The sequence below is a fragment of the Gopherus evgoodei genome, chromosome 1 (genome assembly GCF_007399415.2).
Source record: "Gopherus evgoodei ecotype Sinaloan lineage chromosome 1, rGopEvg1_v1.p, whole genome shotgun sequence".
In the NCBI taxonomy this organism is placed as follows: Eukaryota; Metazoa; Chordata; order Testudines; family Testudinidae; genus Gopherus; species Gopherus evgoodei.
Window position 1 is genome coordinate 213,053,951 of NC_044322.1, and position 16,217 is coordinate 213,070,167.

The window sequence follows — 16,217 nt, forward strand, 5'->3', positions numbered from 1 at the left end:
TAGAGCTTGGTGGTTGGCAATTCTCATTTGGAGTGATGCAGTAGAATAAATCTGTCTCTCTAATGAGTATAATCTTTTAGATTCTTTGTCCTTCAGGGTAGACATAAACGTTCCTTGCCACAACCTCTCATTAGCAGCTATAGCACGGGCTGAATAGAAACCAGAGCTGGCGCTAGGCATAAGCAGACTAAGCAATTGCTTAGGGTCTCAAGCAGCTCAAGGGCCCCCTATTAATTATTAGTATGTGTTGTGTATTTGTGGAAGTAGAGGGGCATGACAGGAATTAGAAAAGGCAGGACCTACAGCTCAGTCAAGCTGGAGCCAGGAGGGGAGGAGACAGATGACTCTAGCCTGCTGCAGAACTCTGGAGCTGAATTGGTGCTGTGCAGTGCCCTGCCCCCAGACAAGACTGACGCTGGAGACGAGTTGCTGGGACTGCCATCTGCAGTGCACCCCAAAAAGACAGCGGACTCTTGGACTACAGAAACCCCATCTAGACTGTTGTAGGAAGTGGTTCAGGGAAACAAGACTTTAGTTTGATTTTGTTGCTGGAGCATAGGTCAGCCTGTTTCAGTAAGATCCCTGCTGACCTAGTGGCAGAGCCATTTGCCACTGTTAGGGCCCTGGGCTGGGGCCCAGTCCAGTAGGGTGGGCCCAGGCACCCCACCCCCTGCTGCCAAAACCACCCTTGGAGTAGCAGCCTATTTTTCCCAAAGGGCCAGAGCCACAGACCTGTTTGCTGGCTGCCTTAGCCAGAAGGCTTAGGGGAAAGCCTGCTCCCTGCTCTGTCCTGCCCTGCCCAGAGGGCCAGAGCCCCAGATTGTTTATCTACTGGCTGCCTTAGCTAGGAGACTTAGGTGAAAGGCTGCTCCATGCTCTGCTCTGCCCAGAGCCAAGACTGTGATTGCCCTGGCCCAAGCCTCTTGGGCTAGGGACCGCTTATTGCTCTGCATGCCAGAGGGCCAGAGCCTAGACTGTTAATTAACTCTTTGTTGCCTGATGCTGCGACACAGAGTGGCCTCCCTCCGAGTCTGGGCCTGAGGGACCACTACAGCAGTGTTTTACAAATGGTAGGTCACGACCCACTACTGGATTGTGGCATGTAAGGTGTTGGGTCGCCTTGCTCTGGTAAGTACAGCCAACCGGGACATTAAAAGTCCTGTCGGCGGTGCTACCCAGCTAAGGAAGGCTAGTGCCTACCTTTTTCAACACTGCGCTGTGCCCTGGAAGCGGCCAACAGCGGGTCTGGCTTCTAGGCAGGGAGGACATAGGGCTCCGCGCGCTTCTCCCGCCCCGAGCACCGGCTCCACACTGCTGGCCAATCGGAACTGGGAGGGTGGGGGGCGGTGCCTGTGGGCGAGTGTTGCACGCCTCCACCTAGGAGCCAGACCTGTTGCTGGCTGCTTCCAGGGCGCATTGCGGTCCACGGTGCACCCCGGCTGTGCTGCTGACGGGGAACCATGGGAGGTAAGTCAGCACCCCAACCCTGCGCCTCAATTCCCTGCCCCAGCCCCGAGCCACCCCAAACCTGGAACCCCTTCCTGGACCCCAAACCCCACATCCCCAGACCCACTCCAGAGCCTGCACTCCCATTCCAGAGCCCTGACCCCCTCCTGCATCCAACGCCCTGCCATAGCCCTGAGTCCCCCCAAACCTGGAGCCCCTCTTGCACCCCAAACCTCTCATTCCCAGCCAAAAGCCCTGCCCCTCTCCTGCACCCCAACCCCCTGCCCCAGCCAAGAGCCCCCTCCCACACCCTGAACTTCTCATTCCCAGCCCCACCCCACAGCCCTCACCTCCACCACCCAGCCCTCTGCCCCAGCCCTGAGCACCTCTCAAACACCAAACCCCTCATCCCCAGCTCCGTTGGGTCCCAAGGAAAAAGGTTTGAAAACCACTGCCCTACAATGTGCCACAAAGTTAATGTGTCATTAATTAGGAAAGTAACCCTTCCTGGGTTTGTTGCCTAGAGGATGTCCACCAATTTGTGACTATTTTCCTGTACTAGTTTAGCTTGAGTATAAGAGCTGCAGTCATTCTCCTGAGTAATTCCTGGTAGGATATGAAATCGTCTGGGACAGGAGAAGCTGAACTCAGGGCCACTGAGAGGATGAGTTCGGAATTACTGGAGCCACAGGTGTTTTCTGGGGCATTAGCTGTTCCTCTGTCAAAGGGTCCTCCAAAGGAGGTGACTGAGGAGGATGGATGTTATCCTGTGCTTGTGTCATAGGTTGCTCTGAGATCTATGCGGAGATTTGGATCTGTGGGAATGAAAAGCACCCAGAGATCTCTACAGGGCCAGTGAGACATAGGGTATGGCATAGGAAGCCAGTATACAGTGGGCCAGGATGAGTTGTTTTTACTACAAGAATGACTCTGCTCTTGGTACCAATGTTTACTCCACATGACTGTCTTGATCTCTTTAGTCAAGGCAGGATTAGAGAGGAGCTGATGGACTCCAACCTGGGAGTGTGATCTGTGATGTGCTGTTTGAATAATCAGTGGGCATCAGATGTACTATTTTGATGGGGCCACAGGATAACCCAGTGGGGCAAGGTCAATGTTAGTACCATAAGTAGAACCATGGTTGGCACTGCAAAGGCACCTTGAGAGGGTTTTGCAGTAGGGACTGGTACTGAGGATGGGTGTGCTACTGGTGCCAAGGAGCTATTTGGTCCACACCCTGGGAAACCCACCGATACTGAGAATGCTGATGCCAAACTTGATGAAGTAGACAGTGCTGAGGGCAGAGGGTGCGACAATACCCATCCAGTCAGCAAAGGTACCATGGATAGTGCCTGCTTCTTCATTGGTACCGGAGATGAGGGCAATCTTTGTCCTGAAGCAGAAGAGGACAAAAGGTTTGAACTAGCTTGAGGCACTGGCCCTGCCCTGACAATCTGAGTTAATGGGGATGCCTGTACAGACAGACAAAGTAAGTCTGATGCTCCCATGTAAACTTGTAGGGTCAACAGCACCGACAGCAATGGAGCAGCAGTCATGTCCATAGGTACTGAATTCAATGGCTATCCCACAGATAGTTCCAGAGTTGACAGTACACCACTGGGATCCTCCCACCTTGGTACAGGGGGAACATGGAATGATGCCCTGGCTCTATCCTGGGTACCTGAGTTTTGCTGAGGCTGAGGCCCTGTTCTCAATGAAGAGGAGGATGAATCCTTCTTCAGTCTTGGATGGCTCCAGTCTGTTTTATGAGTCCTCTTATGATGGATATGTGGAGATGATGAATGACCCCTTTCCTTTATCAAAGGGAGATCAGAGTTCTGGGGTCTGTCCAGAACTAGTGCAGAGGCAGAGGACATCTAAGGACGGTTGATCAAGCAATCTAAAAAAGGTCCAGGTGCGGAGACAGGCCTCATTGCCTGTGATGTTGCTTCAGGCTAACGTCTATAGTGATCTGCATTCTTTTCTTAAAAGAATGACAAATACAGCACTTTTCTTTAGTATGGCCTTCGCCAAGGCACCATAAGCACCGTGTGTGAGTGTCACTATGACAGATAGAAACCCCATATGACAGGCAATTTTTGAAGCCCAGGAAATACTGCATAGCCTACAGTGCTGAGCAGAACAAACTACACTACACTAAACTACAGGTACTACATACAGTACGAAGGTCTCAGTACGAAGGTCTGATGCAGTAGAAAAACTGTGAGGAGAAAACCTGCATGCAGAACTCAGATGCAGGCTGCAGATGGTAAGAAGGAACTGAGGAGGACTGGGGTGCTGCCAGCCTTATATAGTCTCAGGAGGGTGTGGCGTTCTGTACCTCATGGGAACATCCTTTCTACACCCCCATGTTCATCTTTATAAAATGACTGTGTGGTGTCCAGTGCAAGGCTTGTCATGTTGGGTGTCTTCGGAAGGCTCATGATGCACTGAGCCTGGTTATTATAGTGATGTTATAGTAATTGTCTTTACAGCAATGTTATAGGAATGTTATAGGTTATAATTTCTTGTATGTTGTTATGAGGCTGAAAATGTAGCCTCATGGCTTAAAATAAGCCCAAAGAAAAACTCTCCAAGAGCAGAGGGGCAGTTCATACCTCATCAGGGCATGTATGGGACAAACCGAGCTCAGCCTCACAGGAACAAAGAACACTGGCCTAGGCAGCAACAAAAGGATTTGTTGGACTCTTGAGTGAGTCACCCCACTTCCCTTGGTCAGTTTGGGAGTGCAATGATGTAATGTTCACCTGACTCTGAAGGGTGGGGGCAAAACCAAGAGGGAAGAGAACATGATAAAAGGGAGAGATGGTTGCCATATTCTCTCTCTCTGTTCCACCTACATCTACAGACACCACACCAAGCGACTGAAGTGCTGATCAAAGGGGAGAACCTGGCTGAAGAGCAACCAGTCTGCCTGTGGTGAGAAGCATCTAAGTTTATAAGGGCACTGAAAGTATTAAGATCAGCTTAGAATGTGTTTTGCTTTTAGTTCATTTGACCAAATCTGACTGGTTATGTTTTGACTTATAATCATCGAAAATCTATCTTTGTAGTTAATAAATCTGTTTGTTTATTCTGCCTGAAGCAGTGCGTTTGGTTTGAAGCATGTCAGAGACTCCCCTTGGGATAACAAGCCTGGTACATATCAATTTCTTTGTTAAATTGACAAACTCATATAAGCTTGCAGCACCCAGCGGAAATAACTAGATATTGCAAGATGGAGGTTCCTAGGTCTATGTCTGGGACCGGAGATATTGGCTAGTGTCATTCGGTTGCACAGTCCAAGGATCAGCTTACATGTCAGAGGTTGTGCCTGAACAGCCCAGGAGTGGGGGTTCTCACAGCAGTGCAGGCTGGCTCCCAGAGTCAAGGACTGGAGTGACCTAGCAGATCACCGGTCCGGATAACACGAGAGGGGAACATCACAGAGGGTCACAAGGAGGTGTATGGCATGAGCAGTGCTCTAACAGATACTGCTGCAGGAAAAAAATCTCTGGCTCTTGGTGTGCTAGGTGACAACATATGCAAGTGGAATACACCTCTGTAACCACTCAAAGAAGAGATTATAGATAGGCAGAATATATTGAACTGTCTTAGGTACTTATATGGCTCCCATTACTGAAGTATCTGAACACCTCACCATCTTCAATGCATTATCCTCACAATGCTCCTGTGAGGAAGGGAAATACTACTATCCTCACTTTACAGATGGGAAATGGAGGTACAGGAAGACTAAGTGACTTGCCCAAGGTCACACAGGAAGTCTGTGGTGGACTAGAGAATTCAGCCCAGGTTCCAACCACCTAGGCTAGCCCTCAAGCCACTGGACAATCCAACATGGCATCTGGACAGGAAAGAAGCACTGTACTATTACAGAAGTATCAAAAGCAGTAGTCTTGAAGTGACATTGTAAAAAGAGTCTCTCTGGGGCACCTCCCTAGCTGGGCTGGGCTCCTCACCTTACCCAGTTTCCACCACTGGGATGGCCTAGTATAGGCCACAGCCTCTTAGTTCTGGTACTGGCCTCACCCTTGTGGGCCTGCTCACTTTCCTTCTGGGTAAGGGAAAAGCAAAAGTTCTGGTCAACACAATCCAAGCCCCTTGAGGGGTCAATAAAAAGGCAAAAAAGCCTTACCTGAGGGGTACCTGAGTAGTAGTTTTGTTGGAGTCCTTATGGCTGGCTAGCTGAGTCAGTTGCTCCCTATCAGGCTTGCCCTGGGGTTTGCTGGACTCCTTGCAGAGCTGAGGGCAGTTCTGGCATGAGGGTTCCTCCTGCTATTTCAGGAGCTACTTTAATCACCCCCTTCTCAGGGTTTCCTGCCTTGCATACTGCAGCTTCCTCCCTTCAAAGCCCTCAACCCTACCAAGCATGATTGGCAGGTCTAGCGGGACTGGGCTATCTTAGCACACACCCTCCCAAGCCCCGTCTGTGTCAGTGTGGGATTTACACACCCCATTATAGACATCTAGCCTCAAACAACACAGGCTGAACAACTCTGTGTTGTCATTCCAAAAGGACTGTTCTTCTGGCTGTGGTCTTGCCAGGAATTATGTAAAAACATCTTTTCCCAATGGTGCAGACTGCCTACAGGCAGAAACTGTAGGCCACAACTACTTGGCCTGTCCAGAAAACCAAGCTGAACCCATTTCTAATCAAACTCTTTACTATACCTGGGTGGATCCATCAATCATGTACTTTACGACAGTTCCTTGGCTGGTAATGACTCTAGACACTTCCTGTTCTATTGGTTTCTTCACTGCTTTGTACAGATGGGAATGCTTCACCCTTTGGGGATAACTCTGCCTAACTAGGATTTCCAGAGTAGGTCGCTTGGCTTTTTCTGCCTTGGCCTCATCTTCCTTGGCCTCATCTGCCTTGGTTTCACTTTTGTTGGCTTCATCTGCCTTGGCTTTAGCTTCCTTAGACTCAGCTTTCAAATCTGAAATTAAAGTCTATGTTAATTAACAGTACCAGAGTAGCCGTTGTCATCTAAGCAATTCTAAGGAGCCCATCATTGTTGTATCTTAGCATCAAAACTGGTGAAAATTATTATTTAGTGAGTGCCATCACATTGGTTGATGCTTTACAAACATAAAAGTAAACAGTCTCTGCAAACAAATTCTTTGGGTCAATCTTAGACACAGACAGTAGAGCTCATTGTATACTGAGTGTGGTGGACAATTGTATAGACAGGCTGCACACCTATAGGAGATTAGTACTGCCAATTGAAACTCCTGTACCGAACACTGTTTGTTTTGACATCTAATAATGAGTCTCTCTACCCTCTGCACTGTATATAATGCTAAACTAATCTGACCTCACATACCTTGAACAGACAAATATTTTGACATGGGAGTGGGATGGAGGCCTGAAGGTAAAAGATGATTGTTCTGGTAATTCAGGGTTATGTGACCAGTGATCTAGGTTCTCCCGCTTTGTTAGAGTTGCTGGGCAGGCCGGCTGAGGTAGTAGCAGATGCAGGCTGGAGCAGGAGCTAGATAGTGTGGAAACAGGCACAGGTAGTGCAGGAACAGAAGCAAGGACCAGCTGGAGCAGGCACAAGGGCTGACTGGAGCAGCAGCAATGTGAAGAGCAGACTGGAGCAGGAGCAGGAGCAACGGCAGTCTGTTGAAACTACTGGGAATGAGAATGCGCCAGCCAAATAGGGACATTGAGCAGACTGGACAGATTGCTTTCCTTAGAAGCCTATAACCCTACCTTGGGATGACTTCAGTGGGTCCCTGCCTGTGAATTGGCTGAATCCTGGTAGAATGGTGTGAAGCCTATCACAAGACATGCAGGCAATTGCCTCTGGTGACTCGTCATATTCTCTCTCGCTCAGGGATGACTCATAAAGTTTAGCCAGGCTCAGGCTCAGAGGTATCAAACTCTCTCCCATAATGATAAGCCTTTGTGCTGAGGCTCTATGAACCACCAATATCCATCTTCTAGCCATTTATATACACGACAAGTCATAATGAAGATGAAACTGCTCCAAATCTCAATCTTATGATTACTAGCAACCCAAGTATCACTGCAGTCTACCATGTGCAGTTGAACAGTTGTGCAAATGACCAAAAATTGTGGCAAGTTGAATCACTGCAGTAGCCTAATAGGCCAGGCACAGAAAGTGGGTCATAAACTGCCCTGAGCCTTGCTCAGCTACACAGAAAGAAATGCATACAGTTGTTTTCTATAACAATGTTTAGGGAATTGTTTTCAATATTAGATGTCAGAACTTTCCTGTAACTGTGTTTAAATCCATCTCTACATCAAAAAAAAATCTTTTGTGATTTTAACTTTATGCAGAATACGCCTGTTTCCATAGTGATTCACAAAACTAACCTATAGAATTTTGACCAAGGAAAGTTAATACCAGCCCGTTGGGGCAGGAGGCATTCAAAGTCTGGAAAACAGGGACATCTGGCACCGCTTGTGTTTGAGGTGTTGATGGTTCTATTTCTACCTAGGGAACAGAACAGATTAGTTTTATTATACATTTCAAAAAGCATTTTATAAAGTTTTGTTTTGTTATATGCTCAGGTAGAGCTAGTATCTAAAGGTCTGATTCTGCTACCTACCTTATTAACGTTGAGTTATAATTTAATCCGTAATCAGTCCCACCATAGGTGCTGACTCTGTGCAGGCTCCAGGGCTCAAGTAGCCACGGAAAAAAAATACGGGGTGCTCAGCACCGACCTTCTACAGTGGTTCTGCAGCCCTGGGGCTGGCTGCCAATCAGCTGTCTGGCGGTTCCCAGGGTGGCCAGCGGAGCCGAGTGTGGCTGGCGGGAAGCGCTTGGGGGAGGTGGAGAGGAGCAAGTGGCGGGCGAGGTGGGCATTGGGAGAGGGGGTGTGACATTGCACTCCATATGATTTTATGAAAATATGCTAATGGGTGTGAATTTAATGTAACTGGAATATGCAAAAGGTCTTTTGTAAGGTATCATTACAAAGCTTATAATCTACTCAGTGTGGTCATCTTATTTGTATAAATGTATCATTCTTGTATCTGAAACTAGGAATATAAAATATAACTCTGAAGTCCTATTGTAGGTATGCAAAGTGTGGGCCATTAATGGTGGTTTAGAATCTTGATGGCTCCCATCAGCTAGGACAATTGACAGTAAATGGCTCTGTTTGGAGGCTAGACCAGGAAGAAGGAAGGCTTGGGGTCTCACAGGACATGTGACCATGTCACCTGGTACTGGAATCCATCTTAAACCTGGTGCTTTTCCAGTTAGAAGGAGGGGTGGGGACCCAGAGAGACAAAAGATTCCCACCTTGTGCCAAAGCTATAAAAGGGGGTGGAACAGAACAAAAGGGGCTGCGGTTGTGAGAAATCCCCTAGCTACCACCTGAGCTGGAACAAGGACTGTACTGGGGAAAGGACTAGGCCCAGACTAGAATGGAGTCTAGTCTGTGAAAGAAGCTTATTGGAACATCTCTAAGGGTGACATTTACCTGTATTCAGTTTCTTACATGTATTAGGCTTAAACTTGCGTGTTTTTATTTTATTTTGCTTGGTAACTTACTTTGTTCTGTCTGTTATTACTTTGAACCAATTAAATCCTACTTTTTATATTTAATAAAATCACTTTTTGCTTATTAATTAACCCAGAGCAAGTAATTAATACCTGGGGGAGCAAACAGCTGTGCATATCTCTCTATCATTGTTATAGAGGGTGAACAATTTATGAGTTTACCCTGTACAAGCTTTATACGGAGTGAAATGGATTTATTTGGGGTTTGGATCCCATTGGGGGAGCTGGGTGTCTGGGTGCTAGAGACAGGAGCACTTCTTAAACTTTTTTCAGTTAAGTTTGCAGCTTTGAGGTGCATGGTTCAGACCCTGGGTCTGTGTTGGAGCAGACTGGCATATCTGGCTCAACAAGGCAGGGTTCTGAAGTCCCAAGCTGCCAGGGAAAATGGGCTCAGAGGTAGTCTCAGCACATCAGGTGGCAGTCCCAAGGGGGTCTCTGTGACCCAACTCGTCACAGGGGGCATAGCAGGGGCAGGAAGAAGCAGAGCAAAGGCAGGGCCTTAGGGAAAGAGGTGAAGTGGGAGCAGGGCCTCGGGGTAGAGCAGGGATGGAGCACCTCCCCGGGGAAAAAAATTCAGCACCTGTGAGTCCCACAGAAATTTAGGTTGGAGAAAGTTTGTTTCTTTTATCTATATTAAATTATTTTAAATGTATTGTTATACATAGAATCACAGAAGATTGGAGTTGGAAGAGACCTCAGGAGGTCATCTAGTTCAACCCCCTGCTCAAAGCAGGACCAACACCAACTACAACATCCCAGTCAGGGCTTTGTCAAGCTGGGCCATAAAACTCTAAGGATGGAGAGTCCACCACCTCTCTTGGTAACCCATTTCAGTGCTTCACCACCCTCCTAGTGAAATAGTTTTTCCTAATATCCAACCTAGACCTCCCCCACTGCAACTTGAGAGCATTGCTCCTTGTTCTGTCATCTGCCACTGAGAACAGCCGAGCTCCATCCTCTTCCCTCTTCAGGTAGTTGAAGGCTGCTATCAAATCCTACCTCACTCTTCTCTTCTGCAGACTAAACAAGGCCAGTTCCCTCAGACTCTCCTTGTAAGCCATGTGCCCCAGCCCCCAGATCATTTTTGTTGCCCTCTGCTGGACTGTCTCCAATTTGTCCACATTCATTCTGTAGTGGGGGAACCAAAATTGAACGCACTACTCCAGATGTGGCCTCACCAGTGCTGAATAGAGGGGAATAATCACTTCCCTCTATCTGCTGGCAATGCTCCTACTAATAAGGCCCAATATGCTGTTGGCCTTCTTGGCAACAAGGGCACATTGCTGACTCATATCAAGCTTCTCATTCACTGTAATCCCCAGGTCCTTTTCTGCAGAACTGCTGCTTAGCCAGTCGGTCCCCAGCCTGTAGCCGTGCATGGGATTCTTCCATCCTAAGTGCAGGACTCTGCATCTGTCCTTGTTGAACCTCATCCGACTGAATTTGGCCCAATCCTCCAATTTGTCTAGGTCACTCTGGATCCTATCCCTCCATCATCCAGATCATTAATAAAGATGATGAACAAAACCGGCCCCAGGACTGACCCCTGGGGCACTCGGCTTGATGCTGGCTGCCCCACTAGACATCGAGCCATTGATCGCTCCCCGTTGAGCCCAACAATACTGACTGAGAAAAAGTTATGGATAACTCTTTTCTTTTGATGGCTTATTCCACCAGTTTACAGAAGGTGTCAGAGGTTGTCGGATTTCAGACCCACATAGAAACTGTGAGTAAAACAATAAAATGAAGCAGAACATGGTGAAATGGATGGTAGAGTACCATCAACAATTCTATTTGCAGCACTCCTTATAGTAGCAGCAACAACAACAGCTGAAGGGATTGGTGGAGTAGCTACAGTCAAAAGACCAACAGATGATCATAGTATGTAGATCATGGGGAGGACAGGACAGATAGCTCTGTAGTCCAAGAATGTGCTCCTTCTGTCAGAAGATGACCCTGAGGCCATTATGACACCCTTTTACCCCCTTATTCACCACTGTCATGTAATTAGGACATGTTTTGCACAAAGTATGCCTTGTGAACTATCATTCTAAAAGTCTTGATCTGCTAGACATTAATATTGCATTGGATTGTATGTGCTATCATCATATGTGAAGTTATGAAGTTTGGCTATGTATGTGTTACTGAAACATGTTGTGACGTTGAAAACACCCACAAGCAGCCTTTCAGATACAACAGCAAAAAGGCCAAACTATGTTAATGACTCATTGAAGAAATGCACACAAGCACAAGGATTACTCCAGGAACTGTGTACAATAGAAACCTCTCAGAGATAGCACTACACAATGGGAACTGTTTGACCCAGATCACTGCAAAAGAGCTTTCCAGCAAGTGGGAAGAAGATATAAAAGGGGGAAATGACATCATGATCATTCTGAGGTACAATGCACCTGGAAACACCTGAGGAACAAAGACTGAACTGTGGGAAACGATGGTCCCAGGCTAAAGAGATTTCTAGCCTATATATGAAAAAAAGCTTATGCCTTAAGTATATGCCAGCCTGTTTATCATTCGGGATGAGAATTTGCTACTTCATATCCTACCTATGTAATATGCTAACCTCAGTTTGCATTTTGTTTATTTACTAGGTAATCTGCTTTGATTTGTTTGCTATCACTTATAATCACTGAAAATCTATCTTTCTATAGTTAATAAACTTATTTTATGTTTTAATCCAAACCAGTGTGTGTTTGACTAAGGTATCTCGGGAAAATCTCAGCTTGGTTACCAGAAGTGTGCATGGTCCTCTCACATTGAGGGAGAGGCCCTACCCCACTCTGGGCAGTGTTTGTCCTCCCCACTTCTGTGTTCCTTTGGCCGTGTTTCCTGGGTAGGCCTCAGGGTAGGCCTATAGGTGATTCTCCACCAAACAAAAAGGAAATAGTACCATAAACACAAAAACAAAGGGTGATACTTTCCCCTGCCTCCCCGCTGGGGCTGGGTGTTGCCCTGTAGTCTGCCCCGGGGTCTCAGTCCTTCCCCTAGCAGGCACTCAGGCTTGTCTGCTTCCCCTATGGAGAGGAGTGCAGTCTCCCTTCCTGGAGAAGCTTACTTCCCTGCTGTTACTGGCCTGGTAGCAGCTTGTCTCTTTCTCCCTCCCTTTCTCTTACTGGAGGAGAGGTTTTAAAAGATCTCAGGCAGCCTTTGACTGGATCCAGGTGTTCCCAATTGACCTGACGTAACCCCTTCTCAGCTTATAGGGAAGAGGGCCTTTAACATTCTAGGGCTAACACATCTGCCTTCCCACACCCTCTTGGAGCCGTAGAGCCTCACATTGTCACATAAGGAGAATGCATACTAGACTGACAGATGCCCACTCTGTCAACCAATTTATGGTTACAGGTAGACATTTGAAAAAAAATGTGAACACTTCCCCCCATTTTTAAACCAATTATAGAGCTGATAGAAGATTTTTGAATTTTGAAATTCTGAGAAAATTTAGAATAATCTGCTATATTTTTTCCTTTGTTTTTAACCAACTCTAATTATGTTGTCAATAAATGGCCAAGCCTCTGAGATCATAGCAGACATTACAAAAAGTTATCTTTCCCTGTGGTCTCAGATCGTGACTAGGCTCAGCTAACATTTCTGATCAAGTTAATTGATGTCACTTTGTTTTAAACACTGACATTTGAAAAAAATAACCTTGCTGACTGCACCTGTCTTTTCTGCTGAATCATTCTACCAATTTAGACCTATTTGTGACTTATGATTACAGTAGGGGGTAATTTAGTATTTATTGGGGAATATTCTCTCACCTTTTTCTCTTCTTGCTTTGGAGACTCTTCCGGTGGTGGAGTGATTAACTTGACATGGCTCCCTTTGGCAGACTGCAGAGATTTTGCTGATTTTTGTTTCAGTGACTTGTTGCTTTTTCCTGAAGAAGTGGAAGCAGCAACAGGAGTGGGAGCAACAGTTGGAATATGTACAGAGGGGATATTCAGAATTGTTGCTAAGTTAGGGTCTGTATCATCTGCGGGGGGGAGAGGGGAGAGAAAAAACAACATTTTTATGCAATAGACTGAAGCCACATACATGCATGTATCAGGCTTTGTTTGACAAAACTTCAGTTACCAAGTTTTACCTTTTAAAAGACAAAACCCCCAGAGACCTCAGTCCAGGGGCTGGGTGCATGACAACAAATGCAAACACCTTCTGTGGCCTACTCTAGCCATAGAGAGGGTTAAGACTAGTGTGTTCCATAGCTTCTGAGATGTCTCTAGGTCGGAGTCTATCATGTATGGGAAAGACAATCTTTCCACTCTCCTTCACCCAAGAAATATTCATATAGCTGGACATGTTCTGAATCTAGTATCCGGGAAAATATAGACGTTGTTACACTTTATCATGGACTGACCATTAACTCCAGTAGTTTGGAGTTGTAATGCTTTTATTCTGCCATGGCAAAGGACCTGTTCTGATGGTTTGTCCTTTTTACTTAAAAACATCTGATAGATTTAATAGAATCACAGAAATGCAGGACTGAAAAGGACCTCAAGAGTTCATCTAGTCCATCAACCTGAGCTGAGGTAGGATTAACATAAGTAGACCTTCCCTGACAAGTGTTCGGCTAACCTGGTCTTAAGAACCTCCAGTGATGGGGATTCCACAACCTCCCTAGGTAACCTGCTCCAGTGCTTCACTATCTTTATAGTTAGAAAGTTTTTCCTAATATCAATCCTAAATTATCTTTGTTCTGGATTAAACCCATTACTTCTTGTCCTACCTTCAATAAATATGAAGAACAACTGATCACACTTCTCTTTATAACACCCTTTTATATATTTGAAGACTGTTATCAAGTCCCCTTCAGCTTTCTTCTCTACAGACTAAACATGCTCAAGTCTTTCAACATTTCCTCATAGATCAGGTTTTCTAAACCTCTTATCATTTTTGTTGCTCTCCTCCTCTCTTCAATTTGCCCACATCTTTCTTAAAATGCGGTGCCCAAAATTGGTTTCGGTGCTCCAGCAGAGACCTCACAAGCATCAACTAGAGTGGAACAGTTACCTCCCATGTCCTACATATGACACTTCTGTGTCCTCTTAATACATCCTGGAATGACATTTGCCTTTTTTGCAACAGCATAATATGAACAAATTTGAATATCTATTCCTGTTGTAAACCCTACAGCCACACATACAGAGCATGTATTTGAGGAGTTTTTCTCACCCAGACAGTTAAAGTAATCTTCTTGCTAGTCTTTTTATGGACAACTTACCTCAGATAAAGCAACACTTGAACACCAATGTCTTGACCAACCCTTTTTATAGAAAGGTCTGATTTACATTGTAGTACAACAACACAAAGAACCAGTCCTCAGAAAATGGCCAGGGTTAGGCTTTTTTTTTTTTTTTAAACTGCTCTAGCTGCATAATAGTAGCTAGTACAAACACAACCCTCACAAATGTGTCTTTAGGTGGCTTCACAACAATCATTTTTGATTTGGCAGAGTTATAGTGGTTCCAAAACCTATTTTGCACATACACCACTTTTGGCTATGTGATAAACTAACAATCCGCTAATGTTCTACTCGCACTGCACACATATGGGAATCGAAATGGAGTGGAATTTTTTATTTAACAATTTTAATATTTGTTGTGCAACCTTAACTCTGCTCCCTTGTGCATATGCATTATAATACAGTATTTAATTACATCATCATACAATATTTTTTGTGCAGGACCACTGATTTATTAATTGTGCAGGTTGGACAGTGCAGAGCAGTGTAGTTAATAAAACTAGGGCAAAGGGGATCCTGGTCCTTTTCAGTGCAGATGGTAGAGAGTGTGTAGTAAATAAAGCAGGGATTCAAAGGACTTCTTATTCACTCAGTTCATGCTTTGAAAGGTGTGACGTGCATGAGACATGGGGCTACATAATATGATGAGCAAATACTGAACAGCTGCCTCATTCAGTGAACAGGGTTCAATTTGTGTAATTGGCAGAGCAAAAGAATAGTATGTGATCATAGATTTGTATATTTTAAGGAAAAAATGGACCATTAGGATTTTCTAGTCTAACCTCCTGCAAAACACAGGCCTAATAATTTCTGCATCAAGTCCATTACGTCTGGTTTTGCTAGAGTGAATCTTTTAGAAATTTAAGATTCAAAGGCTGTCCTTGATGCTCCTTTTTACTTACTGCTGAAACAACCAAGGAACCCAGGAAAGGATGTGTGTAGAAATGTTCAATTTCACAGAAGGGAATGTGGTATTTCCACTTGGTTCTCTTGGCTGTTGGCAACAAAGATGATAGCGTTTGCCACAATATCTGTGTAAGCAGGGTCTGAATGAGCTCTCCCCTGACAGTGGCTGGGGAGGGGAAAATACTTCAGGTACAGACTGTATTTACATGAGCACACCTACTCTGAATAGGTATCCAGCAGACAGAGCGTTGTTGCCCAAATTGATCAACTTTGGCTGGTGTTGGGTTACAAATCACTTTAGTACTGAATGCAGGGGTAGTGAAATGTTATCTTTATTTTATGAGTAAAGAGCAGCAAAACTGTGCTTAGCTGTCCTGATTGAGGAGGTCATCCTCAACTGAAATGAATTTGCTATGCTGGGGGCTTGCATGCAGACCACAGTGAAAGTAAGAGAGGGTGGGGGTCTGGTTTCACTCACATAGTTGTTATTGGGGCATTTAGCACACTGGGTGAGGTATAACACATGTTGTGATAGTCATGTGTAGGACCCATTGATCTTGAAAGGTGTTTTGTGGGGGATATTGCTCATTGTAGCAGTGGAGATATGTCTGCAGGTCTGTTGTTCTGGCAGAGTCTAGTGCCACTTTGAGTTGGTGTGTCCTGGTCTATGGGGAACTTGCTTCTGATGATGAGGTGTTGGGAGTGGGGGGTTGTTTGAAGGGCAGAAAAGGGGGCTTGGGAAGAATCCTCACTTCCAGACAATTCACAGTTCTGAGTTATGTGTTAAAGAACAGCCCCTTCAATTTTACCTTTGTCTTTTCTGCATTCATAACCACACACTATGTAAGGACCTGATCTGCTGCTATTGAGGCCAATGGTAAAACTCTTACTAACTTCAGTGGGAACATCATTAGGCAAGAAAATAGTAGTTCTCAACCTTTGGAGCAAACACACCAGTGTACTAGGCTAAAGCATCAGATAAGCCAGGCTAATGACCAAATATGTTTTCCAGTGCCCTGTCTCCCATTACAATATTC

At 45.6% G+C, this 16,217-nt stretch overlaps 1 protein-coding gene across 5 annotated transcripts in view; it reads right to left on the minus strand.

Annotated features, from left to right (window-relative positions):
* The window catches only part of SPAG17 (sperm associated antigen 17), a 300,949-nt gene that overhangs the window by 73,532 nt on the left and 211,200 nt on the right, over positions 1-16,217 (minus strand). For all 5 annotated transcript variants that reach the window (XR_003996664.1, XM_030534836.1, XM_030534846.1 and 2 more), the window contains exons 24-26: positions 12,791-13,005; positions 7,814-7,934; positions 6,139-6,407 (exon numbers count right to left, since the gene is read on the minus strand). Coding sequence is in view for 4 of the 5 variants with exons in the window: in XM_030534836.1 (XP_030390696.1) it covers positions 6,139-6,407; positions 7,814-7,934; positions 12,791-13,005 (605 nt within the window). In the remaining variant the exon portion in view is untranslated. The remainder of the gene's footprint in view (positions 1-6,138; positions 6,408-7,813; positions 7,935-12,790; positions 13,006-16,217) is intronic.